The following is a 20,516-nucleotide window of genomic DNA, read 5'->3' on the forward strand; positions in this document are numbered from 1 at the left end:
GTATGAGATTTCATCCAATGGCTCACCTTCCTCTGCTGGTTACATGCTGGCCAAAATTCAATAAAACTGCTGGTCCCCTAGACTTTTCCAAAATTTATTATGATGTTTGCACGTATTACGCTTAAGAAGCAATTCATTTATAATAATAATTAACCAACAAATTTTTAATATTTTGTAAAGTTTGGAATTGAAGCAAAATTTGTGGATCTTCTTGAATTTTGACTCTAAGTATCACTACCATTACATTCTATATATAAGTAATATCGGAATGAAAAAAAAAGATGTAGTAAAAAAAATAGTGGTATAACTTTATTTAGGTTAATAAATACATACATTTCAATTTTGAGTATATATATATATATATATTCCAGCAAAATGTAGTAATGTAAGAAAAATGTTTTAGAATAGAAAAGAATAAGAGAGATTTTGAGAAAAATTAAAAGAGAGAGATAATTTTATGAAGAAAAAATAAAAAAAATTATATAAGAACTAGTTTGATTAATTTTTAAAATTTGAGGGATGAAAATGACTTACGTTTGGACTTTCAAGGACTATTTTGACTATTAGAAAACTTTGACCTATCACGTGACGTATCACGTCATCATGCCACGTAGCACTTAACGTGACACGTCATCATTCAATTGACGAAAGGACTAATTTGACTAATAGTTTATGTTTCAAGGACTAATTTGATTAAAAAAATCATTCAGGACGAATTTGAACATTAATCCTAATCTGTTAGCTCATCTTGATGTATACCTAGTTGATTATGAAGCAGGGCCACAACCATTTCATAGATATAGACATGAAATCTTATCCTATCATTGTTAAACAATTGAGTAAATTACATTCAAATATCTCCAAGTTAACTCATGATATTGTAAGAGAGAAATATCAATGTCATAATAAAACCAAACTAATTGAACCAAATTGTATCAGTTAGAATTTGGAATGTTACAAGATACTAATTAAACTCAACATGGCTTAACTGACTAACCAAACCAGAAGAGGGCCAAAATCATGCTGAAATGGGCAGATCTGATTGATCAAAACGCATCAGAGTTAGCAGCATTGGATGCCATTGATGCTGGAAAGTTGTACAATAGGTGCAAGGCCCAAGAAATTCCTGCAGCAGCGAATATGCTACGCTACTATGCCGGTGCTGCCGATAAGATCCATGGTGAGGTGCTAAAAGCTTCTGGAGAGTTCCATGCATATACTTTGATGGAACCGGTTGGTGTTGTTGGACACATCATTCCATGGAATTTTCCTAGTAATATGTTTTTAACTAAGGTTAGTCCAGCATTGGCTGCTGGTTGCACCATGGTACTTAAACCTGCCGAACAAACACCGCTGTCGGCTTTGTTTTATGCTCATTTAGCTAAGCAGGTATGGTTTTGTTGTCCAATTTTTGAATGTCACATTGCGTTATTAATTTCTTGCTTTTCTGAGTTGAATATTGTGTTTGCTCTGTTTTTCCTAAGGCTGGAATTCCAGATGGTGTGCTCAATGTAGTACCAGGATTTGGACCCACTGCTGGTGCCGCAATATCCTCACACATGAATGTTGACAAGGTAATCACTTGATAAGAATAATTCTTCTTTTTAGGTCAATAAGAATCGAACTCTAGATCTTTAAATCATAAAAGCTATATTATATCATGAAACTACTCTTTCTAAAAGTTTAAGCTGATAGAAAAATGCACATCAATAGTTATATTTCTAACCACTTCAACATTGTGGCTTGCCCGCTGCATTATATTAAGTCACATTGTGGGATGTCTTGGATAGTTTGATTCATGTAACTGACCGCAATGTAACTTGGCTATAGTGTTGTATGTGTGTGCAGGTTAGCTTCACCGGTTCGACGGAGGTAGGCCGTGAAATAATGCATGCTGCAGCTAGCAGCAACTTGAAACAAGTTTCACTTGAATTAGGAGGAAAGTCACCTCTTCTAATCTTTGATGATGCTGATGTAGATAAAGCTGCTAGCCTTGCTCTCTTGGGCATAGTATATAACAAGGTCAAATTTCTCTTAAGTGAATTAATAATGAAGAAACTCAGGTTACACATTATAATGACACTCTTTTAACATTTTGTTCTTGTTTTGATTTCAGGGTGAGATATGTGTTGCAAGTTCACGTGTGTTTGTTCAGGAAGGGATATATGATGAATTTGAGAAGAAGTTGGTAGAGAAAGCAAAAGCTTGGGTTGTTGGTGATCCTTTTGACCCTAAATCTCAGCAAGGCCCTCAGGTATATGGAAAATATTACCATATCATGTTATATCATTTTCGTCGTATTTTAAATAAATATACCTTACATTCATCATTTGTTAATGAATAAAGTCTAAATAGTAGATAGATTATATATCGATACGAATAAAATTAAGAACAAATAATTATAATTATCTTTTATTAGTAACTATTATCCCTTTGTAGGTTGATAAAAAGCAATTTGAGAAAATTCTTTCCTACATAGAGCATGGAAAGAAAGAAGGAGCCACCCTTTTATATGGGGGTAAAAGATTAGGAGACAACGGCTACTACATTGAGCCAACAATTTTCTCTGATGTTAAGGTGAACGTTATCTCCAAAAAGGAGTATTGAATATTTGAATCAGCCTTTTTTGGGAAAACAAGACAACTAACCATCATGTTGTCAAATATTTCCCTTTTATTGTTAAACAATCATTTTCAGGGGGACATGCTTATAGCACAAGATGAAATATTTGGCCCTGTGATGTCACTAATGAAATTCAAGTAAGTTACACAAGTTACTGCTTTATGTTTTCTTTGTACACTATTACTATTACAATAATGGATGGAAAACTGAAACAGGACTATTGAAGAGGCAATTATGAGGGCTAATAACACCAAATATGGGCTAGCAGGAATTGTGACAAAGAATTTGGATATTGCAAACACAGTGTCCAGATCCATTCGTGCAGGCATTGTTTGGATCAACTGCTATTTCATATTTGGGAGTGACATTCCTTATGGAGGGTATAAGCAGAGTGGATTTGGAAGAGAATATGGAATGCAAGCACTCCACCAGTACCTGCAACAGAAATCTGTTGTAACTCCAATTTACAACTCTCCTTGGCTTTGAATTCAATGTTTCCTCTATCAAATAAAATGGATCCAATGAAACTTTTTGAAGCTATGTATACCTTTCCTCATACGTAAAATTCCCACTTTATGAAACTTTTTGTTCCATCTTTGGTCTCGTGGGGGCTCACTAAATGCATGTCTTCATTAATTCAACCCTTAGTGTAGGACTCGAATTTTGAAAAGAAATTAATAAATTATTTATGATTCATAATAATATTTATTTAAGATAATATTTTTAAAAATATTTATATATAAGTTGGGTAAGTTTTTATTTATTATTTAAAATTCTTATAATTGAAAAATAATGAGTATTTTATATGCTTTAATTTTAACATATAAATTTTTAATTTTATTTTATAAATAAAAGAGATTTAATTTACTTATCTTCAATTTTTATTAAATTGGTATTTAAGTGAAAATAATTTACTGATTAGTAATTAAAAAATATTTTTTTAAGATAAATACTTTATATTTAATTTAATTTTTAATTATTATTCTATCTTTTTATTTATTTTATAAAATTATGTTATTACCCTTATTTTATTAAAATTCCCTAATCTACCCCAAACCCTAAACTAAACGACACTCGCCCCACCCCAGCCCTCACACACAACACTCCCACTCAACACAAAAAAGAAAAGAAGGAAAGAAAGAAAAGGAAAAGGGGAACGGATAAGGGAGCTCGAGGAAGGAGAGGAAGAGAAGGGGGAGCTGTCCGCGCCACCACCCAACTCGCCGTCGCCGCCGGTCCACCTTGGAGCAGCCGTCGAAGCAGAACCGCGAGGAGTGAGAGAGACCGCGTCGGTTCACCGCGAAGACAGCGCTGCCGTCGTCCTCATCGCGGACCTCCACCGTCGCGTATTGCCGCCGTCACCACCAAGCTCGCCTTCATCGCCATTGTTGCCGGGAAAGAGAGGGACGCGCAACATTCAAGAGGGAAGAGCTGGAGGAGGGGAAGAACGACGCTGTTTTGCCGTTCTCCGTCGCGGCTGAAGCTCGCCGCCGCTGTGGCTACCCGTGCCGCCGTCTGAGTCGCGGGGAAGGAGGAAGAGTTATGTTTCGCCGTGCCTTGCCTCTGCCGCTGGATCCTCTGTCTTGGTAAGCGTTATCGTCTCTAAGACCTTTGAAATCAGCTTTTCTGTCATAACTTGTTAGAGTTACTGAGATGATGGTAGCATAGGGTCGAATTGTGGTTCGTGCATGCCGAGTTCAGTAGTCGTGCATGCGACATCAAGCTGCCGCGTCGTCAACGGAGTCGCCGCCGTTCTGTTTTTGCGGATATTCGTAGGTTCAATAAGCTATTCCCTGTTTCGATTTCTTTTAGTAGCTATTCTGTGATATGTTTCTAAGGTCCTTGCAACGTTAATGCTTTAGGTTTAAGTTCAGTTCTTACGTGCCGTGATTAAAGTTGTTGTGGTTGCGGCTGCCGCAGATTGCACGCTAAGAGGGAAGGTTTCCTTGACGCGTTTGGTTTTCGGGTCTCGGCTTGTCGAGGTAGGGGTGTTTTTCTAGAAACTTATTTTATATTTTGGAATTGTTATAAATGGATATGGATGCGATAAATACAATTTCTGGTGATTATGTAAGTCTTATGGATTGTCGGGCTGTTTTGGGATGAATATGACTATTGTTTGATTGGATTATTGTTTGGTTTTGTTAAATTAATTCTTTAAAGTTTTGGGAAATGAGTTTGGTTCGTTAAAAATGATTTGATTTTGAATCGATTTCCTTGAGATACGAAAATGATATGAATTTTTGGAATTAGCTTGATTTTAAACTGATTTGATTTTTGAACCCGTTGGAAAAGGTTGTGGAATGGTTTAGTTGGGACCAAGAAAGGGTGGCAAAGTTCAAGTTTTGGAGGAGATGTTGCCGAAATTCCTATAAAATTCGAGATTTTATTGAAATGTTTTTCGGAAAATTATGATTTTAAGATTTTTAGTATTTTACTTGAATTATTCAAGAAAGTGATGAACCATGTTAGAAATGAATTATTGAAATGAAAATTTTAATTTAGTCCTATTTTCTTGAGAAAAATATTATATTTCTTTTGGGAGCAAGTCATTTCGAAGAAACTTATGTCTTAAGTCTGTTTTAAATGTGAAAAGGGTTTATGTTTTTGAATTTGACTTGAGAATTTCAATTGGAGGAGTATTAGTGGATTTAAAAGAAATTGGACTTTGATTAAGTAATTCTGTTTCTGACGTTTTGGAAGAAGTCAGAGAATTGGTTTTAAAAGTGAACTTGAAGGTGGTTTCGGTTTGAATGGGCTGGTTTTGTTCTAAGTGATTCGGCTTTGAAAATTGTTTGGGATTTCTGATTTTTGTGATTTGATTTTGATTCAAATTAAGAAAACAATGATTTTTAAGGATCTTTAATGAATTTAAGAAATTAAAATTTGATAGATTCTCCCTCAAAATCTTGAGACTTTGTGGTGGTAATTAATTAATAATTCCTAATTTAAAGTGGTTAAGCGGATGGTTTAAGAATGAAATGATTTTGAGGTTGGTTTGGAAAATTAGATGGTGTGGAAAAGAATGGTATAAAGAGAAAGGACTTTTGGTTTCAAGGTAAAGTGATTTGAGAAGAAAGTGATATATGGCATAAATGAATGTATGTTTGAGATATCAAACATGGGTGAAGAATGATTTAGTTAATGAAATTTTCACATGCGAATCAATGTAATCTCCAAATTTTAAAATCAAATAAGTCATAATGACATTAATCTACAGCAAGATCTCATTACACTATCAAACTTTTGTTAACACTTTCTCCCTAAAATCACACACGGTTAACGTTCCCTTCTATCATATCAGATATTAAACAACAGACCTGATCCAGAACAGAACACAACACCACAACACAAAGCACTGTTATTAAAGGAAAATCTTCTTTCATTTTCTGATTTTGCCCCTGAGCTTGACACCAAGAACTCTCTCCATCTTAGCGAGCACGGCCTGGTTGGGCTGGGCTTTGCCGTTCTCGTACTCCTGCACCACCTGCGGCCTCTAGTTGATCTGCTTCGCCAGCTCTGCCCGGCTCATCTTCTTATCCAGACGGGCCTTCTGTATGGCCTGCCTCACCTCCACCACCACCCGCTCCAGCGCCGCAGGCTCCGGCCCTTCCTCCAGCTTCCTCGCGTTGATCCCAGGCCCAGGCTTCCTGTTAGACCCCGCGTCAAACTTCTTGATGGTCTGCACCTCGGCGCCCGACCTCTGGGCCTGGTTCACGGCCTTGGGGTTACGAAGGTCCTGGGCCTTGGGCCTGGACTTGTGCAGAATTACAGGCTCCCAGTCCTGCATTATGGTCCCCGTTGATCGAGTCGGCATCATTGCAAAACACGTGGTAAGATTTGGATAAAAACGAAATGATGAATTGAATAAAGAAAACTGGTTGAGTGAAAATAAATTAAGAGAACCAGTATAAAATATATGTTATTATGTTAAAATAAATCAGTATAAATGTATATAAATAATATTTTTATATATTTTTTGTTTTGTTTCCTTATTTGGATGTTCATTATAGATTATGAACTTCAGGGAAAGCAAACAATGAGACAACGGACGAAGGTAAAGTATTTATATTCTTAAAATTTATTATTAAAAAATAATTTTGTATTTGAATAAAAAATATAAGAAGTATTTTTAAGCAAATAATTTATTAAATTTCCTTAAAATTTTGGTTTTTAAAAAGTGTGAAAATACTTAATCAATTAAAAGTAGACTAAAGGATTATTTTAGTTTTTGGATCGAATCTTACTTGGACTGGCTTTGCTCCTAACCTCCTTGAGAGCATCATGCACAAGTTTGTCAGCGACGGCGATAAGCTTAGTCATAGGCAAGTCATTCGTTCCCCTTAGGGTTCTGTTTCACCAAAATGCGAGAGAAGAAAATGAAATGTGCTTATTTCGTAAAGTTTCGATGTTTTATTTTCTTATATTGTTTCCTTTTTCCATTAAGTTTATTTGAAAATAGAAAAAATGTAAGTTTACAGAAGTGTCAACGTGTTATCTGAACTAAATGCATGTGAAAGGTGAATGGAAAAAAAATAGCATGTGAATTTTCACTTTGAGAATGATGATCAATATTTTGGATTATTCGGTGAACTTTTGCAACATAGTAAATTGAAGCAATTTGATTTCTCCAAAGAATTTGATTCTCTAGCAAGTTAAACGATACCGAACATACAGCTGGAACTGAAATTTCTAAATGAAAAATACTGTTTAGTTTCATTTTTATTTTTGTTATTTTGCCACTACAATGATCTTATGTGCGCTAATGTTTTTGCAGGAGCCAGTCATCAGATGACAGTTTGTGTAAGTCTCTTCACCATTATGTGATAACGGTAAAGGACAGCATCAGGAATATGAAGGAGCTTTTCATCCTATGGTGAAAAATACTGCTGTAAGTCTCAAGGCAAAGGCAAATCAGTTAAACATGGTGCCTATCGAAATTAATGATGATGTTGTTAGGCCTGAAACACCAGGAATGCAGCCTCTTGCTTCTCATGCTAAGTGAAGTCGAGATGACGAATCCAAGTTTCGTTCATTGATGGATTCTGGCAAACGAGTCAGATTTCTTGAGGATTCACCATCACTGAACTTGACTAAGAAGGAAGCAGAAGTGGCTAGCAGGTTTGAGTGGCTTGATCCTTCTCGAATCAGGGATGCAAGTGGAAGAAGGCCCAATGATCCTTTGTACGACAGGACAACACTTTATATACCTCCGGATGCTTTGAAAAAGATGTCAGCTTCACAGAAACAGTATTGGAGTGTCAAGTGTAAATACATGGATGTTCTGCTATAAAGTGGTTAGTCCATGAAGTATTTTGACTATTGATGTCGTAATACCATTTAATTTTGAGGATTTACTGTGTATTCATTAACTTCAATTAATACTAGTCTGCCATAAATAATGGCAATCACAGGGGAAGTTTTATGAGTTCTATGAAATGGATGCTGAAATTGGCCATAAGGAGCTTGATTGGAAAATAACATTAAGTGGTGTGGGAAAATGTCGACAGATCAACTCTTCTGTTGTATATAGTCGTTTGGTTATTACTTTCCTACTTGTTTACCTCTTAAAGATTAAAGAGAGTTGTTATTACTTGCTACTTCAGGTTGGTATATCTGAAAGTGGGATTGATGATGCTGTTCAAAACTTGGTTGCTCGGGGGTAAGTACTAAGGATAGAGTGAGATTTCGTTTGAAAGTTGATTTGATTAAATGTAATGTACATCTGAAGTGGAGATTTTGTGCAGCACATAGATGAGTATGGCTAACTCCAGATAGATTGGATGATATGAATTAATCTTACTAATCATGTTGCATATCAATTTCCTAGCTAATGAATTGAGGACTTCGTATGCCTGTTTTGAGTTTTTTTTTTCATTGTGAAGATACAAGGTTGGAAGGGTGGAGCAGTTGGAGACATCCGTGCTAGAGGAGCCAACTCTGTAAGTTTTTCCATGCTTACAATTGTGTTGGCTTTGTTAAATTCTTGTAGATGACATTGTTCTTTGGTTGTACATAGAAAGTTTTTTCATCATAGCTTTTTACTCTAGTTGTGGATAAATTCATCTTCATTCAAACATTTTGAATTTCCTGTGTCTTAGTCAATCGTATGTGTTGGAAACTGCTTCAGAAAGATCCTACCTAATGTTGCAGCAGATAACATGATATTGAACTGAATTAAGATAAATCTTTATATATCATTTTATTTAGAGAAAAGGACAAATAGGTCCCTAACCTTTTATCCTGCGGACATTTTCGTCCCTGACCATTGAAAAATACTTTTAAGTCCCTGACGTCCTTAAAAGTTGGACGGATCAGTCCCTCCGTCAAATGCCTCTGTCAGACTCAACGGAAAAGTCTGACGTGGCTTCCGTTCTGCTTACCTGGCATTACGGCTGCCCACATGGCACGTTAGTCAAATGGAACTTTTGAAAAATGGACAAAGAAGTCCCTGTCTCTCTCTCTCCCAAGAGTATATCCGCCACCACTGCCTCCTCCCTCCCAACCCCACCAACTTTTACTCTCAACACCTTCCCCGACGACAAAGCTTGGAAGAGAGGCGCATGCACCAGCACCAACTCAGAGAATCACTCAGCAGAATCCACCAGTGCTTAAGGCCCCTCCAACAGTACCTCAGATTTCACCAACCAAACCAAATCACACCTTACCACCAAAGCATGACCATCCTCAGCGTTTTCACTACTCGCTATGAAATTTCAACCACTCTATTATCTAGCCCACCAATTTTTTGTTGTGCTACATTTTCTTTCTGTTTCTGTGGTATATGTGCCATTTTCTTGTTTCATGCTTCCTTTTGTTCTTTTTCTCTTCAGGCTGTAGTTAGTTGTAGCAATGCACTAGTTTCAAAATTATTCGTGTTGTTTATAGATGCATCTATATAATGTAAGGTAATTAATCTAAAATTTCTTTTATTTAGAACTTCATTATAGGAGAAAACAGGATTAAGCCTATCATATGCATAAAGAATACTATCACTATTAGAAAAAGGCACACTTGCGGTCAAAAGTATCAAACTTTCTTTGCATAGGTTGTGGTGTGGATGCATGTCTGTTTCTCATCCTCCAATATCTTTTTCACTCTGATTCCCAAGTGCCTTAACGTTGCAACCATCCTCTTCTTCACCTCCATGTAAGACAAAACCGGACGGCTAACAAGGGAAGTTTCTTCAAGAAATATCAGATTGGAACTGAAAGGCATTGCATACAAAAAAGTAGAAAACTTGGAATTATCAGCTCTCAAGTAAGGCTCATTCCCCATACCTTTCCCTTGTGAAATTTAACCCCATTGGAGACACACCCTCCAAGCAATCCTCAAGATCAATACTCTCAAACTCATCCACCCACACACCGTAGTTGTTAGGCCACATGGAGAGAGGGTCAGGATCAACACAACAAACCTTAATTCCATAGCGGAAAACTTGCTCTGCTAGACGAGTGCCTACAGGGCCAGATCCAATTATGATCACGTCAAAACGAGATCGATCAGAAGGATGGCACCATGGGAGATCAAAATCCAAGGGTTTAGGTTGATGGGCAGGCTTCAAGTTGAGAAAATTTCCAAACTTGCTGGTGTTGTTGTAGGCCCTGACTCTGAATCTTCTTGAAGTTGAAGAACATGATGAACTTGATGTGTAATGAGTTTTTGGGAGAGGGAATGAGGAAAGTGTGGCTTTGGTAGGTGGTGGTGGGGTAACGACGTCGCATTGAGAGACGGGGACTTTTTTGTCCATTTTTCAAAAGTTCCATTTCACTAACAAGCCACGTGGGCAGCCGTAATGCTAGGTAAGAAGAACAGTAACCACGTCAGACTTTTCTGTTGAGTCTGACGGAGGCATTTGGACGGAGGGACTGATCCGTCCAATTTTTAAGGATGTCAGGGACTTAAAAGTATTTTTTAATGGTCAGGACGAAAATGTCCGCGGGGTAAAAGGTCAAGGACCTATTTGTCTTCATTATCCTTAATGCTTTTGAGTTCTAACAAATTATCTTATGCAACGTGCAAATTTAGATTGCCTTTTTTGCTTGGTATTACTCTGACGGTCATCATATTTTCAGGTTATTCAAAGAAAATTAGTTCAGGTCATCACTCCATCAACCACTGTGGAGGGTAATATTGGGCCTGATGCCAACTATCTGCTTGCAATAAAAGAGGTATGCACTGAGTTATTAATTTTTGCAAGCTATTATAAGTATACCTAATGCATAGCTAGTTTTGTTGGTACTTTGAATTGTTAAATGGTGATAAATTGAAAATTTTACAGGGTAGCACCATCTTGGATGATGGTTCAGTTGTGTATGGATTTGCTTTTGTTGATTGTGCTCGTCTTCGATTTTGGGTTGGCTCCATTGATGGTGATGCATCATGTTCTGCTCTGGGAGCTTTATTGATGCAAGCATGTTTTGGGACATCTTAATTCCCTATTTTTCATTTTTATAATTAGGGTATAGGTTTCATGAATTGTAACTCATTTGTAAAACTTTTAGCTAATTTAATTTTGGGCATTGGTGCTTAGGCGTCGCCTAAGGAAGTATATATGAAAGTAGAGGTGAACAACAATCTATTCTCAAATACATGTCAAATCTAAAGGTCCATTATTTCATGTTAAAATATAATGTTTTTTTCAGGGCTGTCCAAAGGAGCTCAGAAAGCGCTTAGAAAATTCTCATTACATGGTGAGATGTGATCTTCTGTTGCTGGTGTGGGGATATATTAATGGGATTTTATATGGGTGTTTCTTCGGCTTGGGAGCTACACATCTATTACAGCAATACTTGAAATTGATTTCGCACGGTTCTGTATAGTAATAAACATCTTGTGGTTGGAAAATATTATGATATATTTGGTAATTTTGTTTTTCTTATTTCAAAATGAACCTGGTTTTAATATGTACACAATATGATTAACCTTCTGAATCTGTACACACTACCTGGACTATATCCATATGATATGAATATATATATGGAACAAAATGTTTTCATAGGAATTCAGGCTATATGTTCATTATTCTTAACGCAATTGCTTGTGTACATTCTGATAACTTGAGTCTTGATTATTATAGAATTTTACAAATAGAAATTATTTCAAACCAATTAAATTAAAACAACTATAATTATATATATTTATTATATATAAAATTATATAATTGTACATTCTAGCAATAATTAATAATTATTAAATAAAATAATTTTAAACTGTTTAAGATTATTACTTGATATTAATATAAGAAAATTACAAATAAATTCAATTCCAAATTACAACAAGGGTGAAGTAGTCTTTTTCAAATGAATTCAATTTTACTTAAATTAATATAAGAAAATTTTATACTAAAACTTTTTTATGGTTATTAATTTAGAACGTTAGATCCATTTTTATTCTCTAAATTTCATGGTTAAAAGGGGGTCTAGCAATCTTTGGTTCATCCAACTATTTTTTCAAAACAAGAATTTTTGTCCACCAACACTTTGGCCCATGTCACAGCCCTTTATTTTGAGGTCAAAATCCCTCCACTGCTCCAATAAACTCGTAAACTTACCGTTGGTAAAGTTTTTACTTTTCAAAAGTAGCTTATAAAAGTTAACTTTTAAAAGATAGTCTTTTAAAAGTTGTGACATTTATGTTTGGTAAATCAAATTAAAAATTGCTTTTAATAATCACAAACAACAACAATTGCATTTGGTAAAATAGCTTTTAAAATTTAAAAAGACTATAATAGACATAAATGCAAGTATTAAATTTGAAAATTAGTTAACATATAAGGTTATATTAGACTTTTAAATTTTGAAAAGCACAAGCCAACTTTAAAAAGCTCTATCTTAGGTGTAGGGGTGAAAAAAGGTCAGGCGGCCTGCCAGGACCTGCAGCCTGACCTGCAGCCTGGCCTGTGTTTGGCCTGACCTGGCCTGACCTGTTATAAAATATGTACAGGCCCAAGCTCTTTTAAAAGCCTTAATACATTAATAGGCCAGGCCCAAGCTTACTAATTAGCCTTATAGGCCTGTCAGGCCTGCCTGAGCCTGTTAAAATATAATTAAATATATAAATAATTATTTATTATTAATAAAATTATGAGATATTTTAAATTTATTATATTTTATTATAAATATTTTTGTATATTTTAAATACTTTAAAAGATTAAAATTTTTTGTAAATATTAAATATGACATATTATATATAAATATTTTTATTAAAAAATAAATTTCTCAAATAATATATTTATTTTTGTAAAAAAATTATCAAACCTTTTAACAGGCTTTAGGCCAGGTTTAGTACTTTAAAATTTGTAGTGTCTACATACATTTATATATAAGGATACAATGGGTTGGTTATTCACTCGCCTACATATACTCACGAGTGGAAAAAGGCCAAGCGACCTGTCAGGGAATTTGGTCTGTGTTTGGCTTGACTTGACCTGACCTGTTATAAAATAGGCATATGCTCAACCTCTTAAATAGATCAGGCCCAAACTCGCTAATTAGTCTTATTGGTCTGTCAGACCTGCTTGAGCCTATTAATTCATAATTACATATATAAATAATTTTTTTATTATTAACAAAATTATGAGATATTTTAAATTTATTATATTTAATTATAAATAGTTTTGTATATTTTAAATATTTTAAAATTTAAATTTTTTTATAAATATTAAGTATGACATATTACATATAACTATTTTTATTAAAAAATAATTTTTTAAATAATATTTTTATTTTTGTAAAAAAAATTATCAGGCCTTTTAACATGTTTCAGGCCAGACCAGGCTGAATAATAAGCCAGGCCTAGTAATTTATAAAGAGCCTATAACTGCAAGCCAGGCTCAAGCCAATCAACTGTATGACAGGCCAGGCCTGTTAAGAGCAAAGCCTGGCCTGTTTCCACCCCTACTTAGGTACTTTTAAAAGTATCCCGATCTTTTAAAAGCTGCAAGCACAAGCACATGATCTTTTTTATTTACCAAACACAAAATGAGGAGCTTGTACTTTTAAAAAGCACAAACACCTCCTCGAAAAGCTTTACCAAACCAAGCCTTAATCACCTAAAACTGTGCCACTCTAAATTAAAAGTTAAAATCGGAGTGTATGAGTGCTTTACACAGATGTGATATTAGAAGTTAAAATCGGACCGTCCAATTTTTTGTCATAAATCTGACCGGATTCGATTTGTGTTTAAAAAATTAAAAAAAATTAGTTTCGATTTGTGTACTCTAAATTTTTTTAATTTTTTAATCATAAATCAGAGAGTCTGATTTGTGTATTCTCAATTTTTTTAATTTTTTAAACACAAATCGAAAGCTCTAATTTATGTGCTCCAAATTTTAAAAAATTTTTAAATACAAATCGAAAAATATATATATCCCACAATTTTAAAAAATATAAAAAATTACTATGTATATCACTATCTCATTTTCGTATCAACATTTTTTACCCTATATATATATATATATGGCTTCGTCTCTTATTAGATGGTTATTTTAGTTTGTTGATATTACTTGTAATCTCTTTTCTTCTAACTCACTTTCTGTAATCTTGATTACGAATTACCATGTCACATCGCCCTTCTTGCACGGTGCTGTGGTGCAGCACCCCCCTTCATGCACGGCGCGGTGGTGCTTCCACCAGGACCGCCCTTCATGCACGGCGTAGTGGTGCAGCACCCGTTCATATGCACGGCGCGGTGGTGCGACAGTGTGATCTTCAACGGGGAACCTTCTTGCATTACCCGTTCATGCACGGCGCGGTGGTGCGACAGTGTGATCTTCAACGGGGAACCTTCTTGCATTACCCGTTCATGCACGGCGCGGTGGTGCGACAGCACGATCCAGAAGAGCCCTTCTTGCATGGTGTTGTGGTGCAGCATCCGTTCATGCACAGCGCGGTGGTGCCCAGCATGATCTTCAATTGAGAGAGCCCTTCTTGAGGTATTAATCTAATTTTTTATTTTTTCAATTGTAAATTTTAATTCAAGCAATTATAGTTTAAGTATTAATTTTATTTTTTATTTTTTTATTTTTTTTCAAAGATATATTTTTTATTGCATAAAAAAACTTTATATCTGGAGTACATTATGTTCTCCTGGAGTACATTATGTCAAGACAAAGGAATTTTTTAATCGAGATGTTAAATAAAAATTATCTAATGGATAAAGGAGAAAAAGCAAATAAGCACTAGTTACTGTTGGGAAGGTGGTTTGAGGAAATGATGTCGCCGGTATTTCTCCTCCAACAATCTCTTTATAAATTTATATATTTTATTTTATTCTCAATTTAGTGATCATTATTATTTATTTATTTATCTTTCGTTCTATTTTATTATATGTAATTATATTACATATAAATTTTTAAAGTCAATGGATTAATTTACTAATTTAGAATATATGTTTTTTATTTTTAGAAATAATAATAAAAAAATATTTTAAAAAATATCTTTCGTCTTATTTTATTAGATGTAATATTTGTTTTTTTGTATTTGCATAATTAATGTGCATTTTTATTTTTTTAAATTTAAATTAATATATCTTTTGTTAATAATATATATTATTTTTGTCCCCTAACATAAATTTTTTGGGTACTTCATTATGCACGGCACGGTGGTGCGGTGCCTATGCAGAAAATGAGTACCTCTCTCATGTATACAAGTCCTTATTTCTTGACCTTTCTAATCTGTTGTCATCCTTAGAATCCACCGAAGGCCATCCCACATCAAGTAACATACTTTGCGGAGAAGAATCTATATTCACTTATTGTCTCCGTTCCTGTAACATACTTTGCGGAGAAGAATCTATATTCACTTATTGTCTCCGTTTCTGTAAGATACATGTATTCTTTTTTTTTCTTTTTTTTAATTTTTTTATTTATTACACCTTAAATATGATTGAGTATTCCTTGTGGTTGAAATTTTTTATGATTGATGGATTAAAAGAAATTAAAAAAAACAGTATATTTATTGTTATTTCCAACATTTGTGTTAAGGATCTGTACGGTTGGTTGGTTACCGGACGATTCGGGTGGAGGTTTGAGGTGGTGGAGACGCCTTGTTCTGATCGGTTGTGATCGGATCGGGCCAAACGGACTACTGGGCTCTTGTTGTGGAGAGAGGGGTGTCACCTGCAAAGACACTCCGACGCTCTAGTCAGTTAGTGTGCAGGCGAGAAATAGACAGGTGGAATGTGTGACGTACATTGGGGAAGAGCTGGACCCCCCATATATACCGTGTCAGGGGTAGGCCCCGCAAGGGCAGAGCCCACCTTCCTCGAAGCTTCCTTAGACAGCTGTGATGAGGAGCTGTCCAGGACGCGTGTTTGGGTCAAACTTCGTATGCTTTTCGCCCGACCGTCCGGGTCGGAAGGCTCATGGGTTAGGCTGGCCCATGCCACTTTGGGCCAGGCCGTAACAGTGCCCCCAACGCGCCAGTAACAGCCGTGTGGTCTGTTGTTGGCGCGTTATCCCTTCTTCGCGTGTTGTCGTCAGATCGGCCATCCGTGGAGAGGACGCGCGTGTCCGTTCGTTGCTGATGTGACCTTCTGTCGCCTCGTTCCTCACGCAGTGCATTAAATGCTCATAATGGGTTTAAAACCCTTCGTGCAAAGACTAATATACCCCTAGGATTTCGTGCTCCTTTTGGTGGTAGTTTTAAAACAGTTTTGTGATGCTTTTGGTGTTCATTTGGCGTTTATCTTTTCGTTTCCAATCTAGCTATCCCCATCTTCTTCTCCCTCAGCAATTCAGGGTGTTGTTCTTGTCTTCCTTTCATATCTTTGCAATCAATACAGGTAATTATGCATCCTTTTCACCCTCTTTTTGTTGTTGTTTTGCTTCTGCCGTTGCTTCCTTTTCATGCATGCTGTTTGTTTAACTATGCATGATGGTTGATCCTTGGCCTTAAGTAGGTGCGTTAGGGGGAGGTTGCCATTCTAGGGTAGATTTTGTTTGGGTTTTACCTTTTAGCCGTGTTTAGTTTTAGTTGCAGAATAGGTTGAGTTTAGTTTCTGCGTTCACTCCGAGCACCCGACCTCTTAGACTAACCGGGTGGTACCCCCATGTAGGTATGGCTCGCATCGCCTCCCGAGCTTTCCCTTCTCCTGCGGCGTACGGCCCCTACACCTAGGTGGTTTCCGATCTGAAGGACTCCCCCAATCAAATGGGCGAGGAGGAGCTCACCGAGTTCCGTTAAAATGGGTACTTATGCGGTGGAACCGACGAGGAGTCTAACTATGACGTCTTCGTCCCGGCTCCCCACGAGCGATTGTACGAGATCAACTTCAGTGCTCCCCGAGTTGCCGACTGGATTTGGTTTTACAAATCCATGTTTACGCAAGTAGGGGTTCGTATTCCTTTCTCCGCCTTCTAAATGGCGCTCTTTGGCCGGATTTTCGTGGCGCCGTCGCAACTGCATCCGAACAGTTGGGCTTCAATCTGCTGTTTCGAGATGGTTTGTAAATATCTCGAGCTGCCGGTGTCCGTGGATGTCTTCCTTTTCTTTTTCAGCCTTACAAACCCTTCGAAGGAAGGGAAAGCGAGGAAGGGGTTCATGTCCTTCCGATCTGCCCAAGATCGGAGGATTTTTGGTTTGTTTGAGGACTCCTACCACGGGTTCAAAGATAAGTATTTCAAGGTGCGCCCCGTCAAAGGTCGTCATCCTTTCTGGCTGTCGTTAGAAGGGCAACGCCTCATCCCGACGTATTGGAGCTTCGGGGCGGGGTCTAATGCCTTTATTAAAGTAACCTATAAGGGTATGTCCGCTGTGGACAAGAAGATTGCCGACGTGTTATGGGCAGTCTTCGGGAGGAATCATGTGAATCCTCACCTCCTCATGGGTGATCGGGAAGTCGGTCGGAACTATATTTCTGAGCAGTTTTAACTTGAGCTTTCCTTTTTGTTTCTTGCTCTTTTTTTTTAGTATTCCATTGTGACTAACAATCTCCTTTTCCTGTTATAGTGGGGATGTCTACCGAGGTGACGGGTCTCCCTGACTTGTTCCAGACCTTTTTATGTGCGAGTGACGACGAAGCGGCCAACGAGAAGTCGACTGCCCCCCCAGAGGATAAGAGTAAGGCTTCTTCTGAGCTGGGAGTTGTGGCTGATGAGGTTGGCACTTCGGTTCAGGGTGCTTTAGCTCACGGGGACAAAGAGATGCGTGTTTCCCCTTTTCCCGAAGTGGTCGGTACTGGGGTCGACGTCTAATCCAGTGACCGACGACGACGTGGAAGAGGTGCCCAATCTCAAAAGGAGGAAAACGTCCAGCAGTCCTGAGGGGGTCCTCACCGTGATGGAGAAAAATTTTGACGCTGGGAATTTCATAGACACTCAGTTGATTCCTGGCACTGAAGAGCATTTCCACGAGTCATCTCTGGCCGGGCAAGCGAGGTGGATGTATCGTACCCTCCTGCGCAGCGCAGTGATAGCTCGGAAGGCCGAGTTTGAACTGTCCGGGATGGAATCCCTCCGTAGGAGGTTGGAATCTGCTGGGAAAGCCAATAATGATCTTAAACGCGAAGTTGAAACTCTTCAGGAGCAACTTGCCCAATCTAATGAGAAGCTCCAGGCTGCCGAGAACAGGGCCTCCGCTGCCGAGAAAAAACTGGAGGAGTCTGATGCCACCGTTTCGCGACTTGTCGAGCGGGAAATGACTTTAGAGGGTCAAGTCGGCGTGGCTCAGGGGCGGGTGACCGCGCTAGAGAAAGAGCGCGACGAGGCCGTTTCGGCGAAGGAGGCTGTCGAGACTGAGCTCGCGGGGTGGAAAACAAAGTACAAGAAAGTCGTTAAGTAGGGAAAAGGTGCAATATTGGCGACTGAGGAGGCCCTTAAGGCTCAGGTCCAAATCGTTGTCCCTGACTTCGACACGTCGGTAATCGGTGTCTTCAAGATGATCAAAGACGGCAAGATTTTCGACATGCCCAGGAAATGACTTCTTATGTCTTGTATAACTTCATGAAATCTTTGTGAGTGGTTTTGTTTAGTCTCTTGTGAACAATGGTTTTTTGGGTCGTTTGCCCGGTTTATTGTAGTTAATACTTTCCCGTTTGTCTGGTTGTGTTCTTGTTATATTCACCGTTATTGGTTTGCTGTTTGCACTCGTTCTACCGTATTGATGGTATTCTGGCTAAGCCAGGTCGTGGCTTTTTAGTGTAGCCGTTTGCCATCGTGGTAGCTGAAGGTCTCCCGAGGTGATCAGTCCCGAGGCCGCATATTATTGTGTTGTACTGGTGCGCGTTGCGTGGGATTCATTTGCGCAATGGGTTGTCCAAGAAAAGTAAACAAAAGAAACAAAATTTTTGGCAAGTATATTTTAGTCGGTAATTGCACAAAAGGTCTATAAGCCATATTAAAAAGTACAATCTCATGAATTGACTACTTAGCTCGTTTGGTCGCTAAATCGCCACGCGCGTGCTAGGAGTAAAACATTCTCAAGTTGCTCGCGTTCCACGTTCTTGGGATTTCTTTGCCATCGAGCCTTTCCAACTTGAAGGCGCCTTTACCAATCACCTATTTAACTTTGTAGGGACCTTCCCAGTTCGCCGCCAGTTTGCCCTCTCCCGGGGTCGGTAGACCGATATCGTTGCGCCTTAGGACGAGGTCGTTTGGTTGAAACTCTCTTTTGAGTACTTTGGTGTTGTAGCGCATGGCCATTCTTTGCTTTAGCGCTGTTTCCGTCAAGTGGGTTATCTCTTTGGCTTCATCTATTAGGTCCTTCTCCACAGCTTCCCCCACTCCCTTCAGAAGTAATCGTGGGCTTGCTTCCCCGATTTCCACAGGTATTACCGCGTCTAGCCCGTATGTTAGTCGGAAGGAGGTCTCCCCAGTGGATGACTGCTCGGTTGTACGGTAGGACCAGAGGACCGAGGCGAGCTCGTCGGCCCAAGCACCTTTTTTATTATCCAACCGCTTCTTAAGTCCTAACAGGATGATCTTGTTTGCGGACTCGACCTGTCCGTTTGTTTGGGGGTGTTCTTCTGAGGAGAACTTCTGTCTTATGCCAAGGCCGGTGAGGAACTCCGTGAACTTCTTGTCGGTAAATTGTATCCCGTTGTCCGAGATGACGACCTCCGGGATACCGAACCGTGTTATCACTTGCCTCCACATGAACTTCCTGCAATTGGATGAGGATATGCTGGCTAGCGGCTCGGCCTCTATCCATTTGGTGTAGTAGTCAATGGCGACTATGAGGTATTTGACTTGTCCTGGACCAACCGGGAAGGGCCCCAAAAGATCGACTCCCCATTGTGAGAATGGTCGGGAGGACGTTAACAAGCTTAGCTCAGAAGTTGGTGCTCTGTGAAAATTGGCGTTCTCTTGACACTTGACACACTTTCTAACGAATTCTTTAGAGTCTGCCATCATTGATGGCCGGTAGTATCCAGCTCGGATTAATTTTCTTGCTAGGGCTTTGCCCCCTATGTGATGGCCGCAACACCCTTCATGGACTTCCCTGAGAACGTAGTCCGTTTGGTCGGGGTGTAGGCATTTCAATAGGGGTTGGTTGAGTCATTTTCTGAACAACTGACCCTGGATGATCGCGTACTTGGCTGCTTCCCTTCTCAGTTTCTTAGCATCTTTTTCGTTGTCGGAGAGTTTGCCGTTTTCTAAGAAGCTGGTGATGGGATCTAATCATGAGGGGCTTAGCCTTGACAGGTGCAGAGTGACTGCCGGCTCCCTCATCATACCATGGATGAGAGATCGGTTGCCTTCTCCCAGTTTTGTGCTGGCCAATTTTGATAGGAGATCTGCCCGTGTGTTTCTTTCTCTTGGAACGTGGTGGATCGTGACCTCCTCGAATTTCTGGCTCAAATCCTTGACTTTCTCCAAGTACTTTTGTAGTAGCGAGTCTCTGGCTTGGTAGCTCCCGTTCACTTGGGAGGTGAAGAGTTGTGAATCGCTGTAT

General features: G+C 38.3%; 3 protein-coding genes and 1 pseudogene across 7 annotated transcripts in view; 3 read left to right on the plus strand and 1 right to left on the minus strand.

Moving 5' to 3' along the window:
• Window positions 1-3,203, plus strand: part of LOC107490259 (aldehyde dehydrogenase family 2 member C4) — a 10,413-nt gene extending 7,210 nt beyond the window's left edge. The window contains exons 3-9 of one of the 2 annotated variants that reach the window (XM_052261444.1): window positions 1,006-1,389; window positions 1,485-1,574; window positions 1,831-2,022; window positions 2,117-2,254; window positions 2,440-2,577; window positions 2,698-2,759; window positions 2,838-3,203. In XM_052261444.1, coding sequence (XP_052117404.1) covers window positions 1,006-1,389; window positions 1,485-1,574; window positions 1,831-2,022; window positions 2,117-2,254; window positions 2,440-2,577; window positions 2,698-2,759; window positions 2,838-3,108 — 1,275 coding nt within the window. In that variant the 3' untranslated portion in view covers window positions 3,109-3,203. The remainder of the gene's footprint in view (window positions 1-1,005; window positions 1,390-1,484; window positions 1,575-1,830; window positions 2,023-2,116; window positions 2,255-2,439; window positions 2,578-2,697; window positions 2,760-2,837) is intronic. The other variant, XM_016111016.3, reaches the window with a different exon arrangement.
• Window positions 3,204-3,588: 385 nt separating this feature from the next.
• Window positions 3,589-20,516, plus strand: part of LOC107490253 (DNA mismatch repair protein MSH7) — a 41,674-nt gene continuing 24,746 nt past the window's right edge. Inside the window, exons 1-3 of one of the 4 annotated variants that reach the window (XM_052261443.1) lie at window positions 3,589-4,208; window positions 4,291-4,394; window positions 4,485-4,604. Coding sequence is in view for 1 of the 4 variants with exons in the window: in XM_052261440.1 (XP_052117400.1) it covers window positions 4,165-4,208 (44 nt within the window). In the remaining 3 variants the exon portion in view is untranslated. Of the gene's footprint in view, window positions 4,209-4,290; window positions 4,395-4,484; window positions 4,605-6,107; window positions 6,456-6,635; window positions 6,680-20,516 lie in introns of those variants that run through there. The other 3 variants (XM_052261441.1, XM_052261440.1, XM_052261442.1) reach the window with 3 other exon arrangements.
• LOC107490257 (multiprotein-bridging factor 1c-like) lies at window positions 6,005-6,439 on the minus strand (annotated as a pseudogene).
• On the plus strand, window positions 8,147-11,489 carry LOC110281278 (DNA mismatch repair protein MSH7). The gene is made up of 4 exons (XM_052261447.1): window positions 8,147-8,284; window positions 8,515-8,564; window positions 10,698-10,793; window positions 10,904-11,489. Exons 1-4 carry the CDS (start codon window positions 8,254-8,256, stop codon window positions 11,054-11,056), a joined length of 330 nt encoding a protein of 109 aa, XP_052117407.1. The 5' UTR covers window positions 8,147-8,253; the 3' UTR covers window positions 11,057-11,489.

This window comes from Arachis duranensis, chromosome 5 (genome assembly GCF_000817695.3).
Source record: "Arachis duranensis cultivar V14167 chromosome 5, aradu.V14167.gnm2.J7QH, whole genome shotgun sequence".
NCBI lineage: Eukaryota > Viridiplantae > Streptophyta > Magnoliopsida > Fabales > Fabaceae > Arachis > Arachis duranensis.

Excerpts from the sequence above, each read along its gene's own strand:
- LOC110281278 (XM_052261447.1), top strand. The coding sequence starts at position 8,254 with ATGATGCTGTTCAAAACTTGGTTGCTCGGGG. Across the intron at positions 8,285-8,514 it reads CAAAACTTGGTTGCTCGGGG|GTTGGAAGGGTGGAGCAGTT; the intron begins GTAAGTACTAAG and ends TGAAGATACAAG. Across the intron at positions 10,794-10,903 it reads ATCTGCTTGCAATAAAAGAG|GGTAGCACCATCTTGGATGA; the intron begins GTATGCACTGAG and ends AAAATTTTACAG.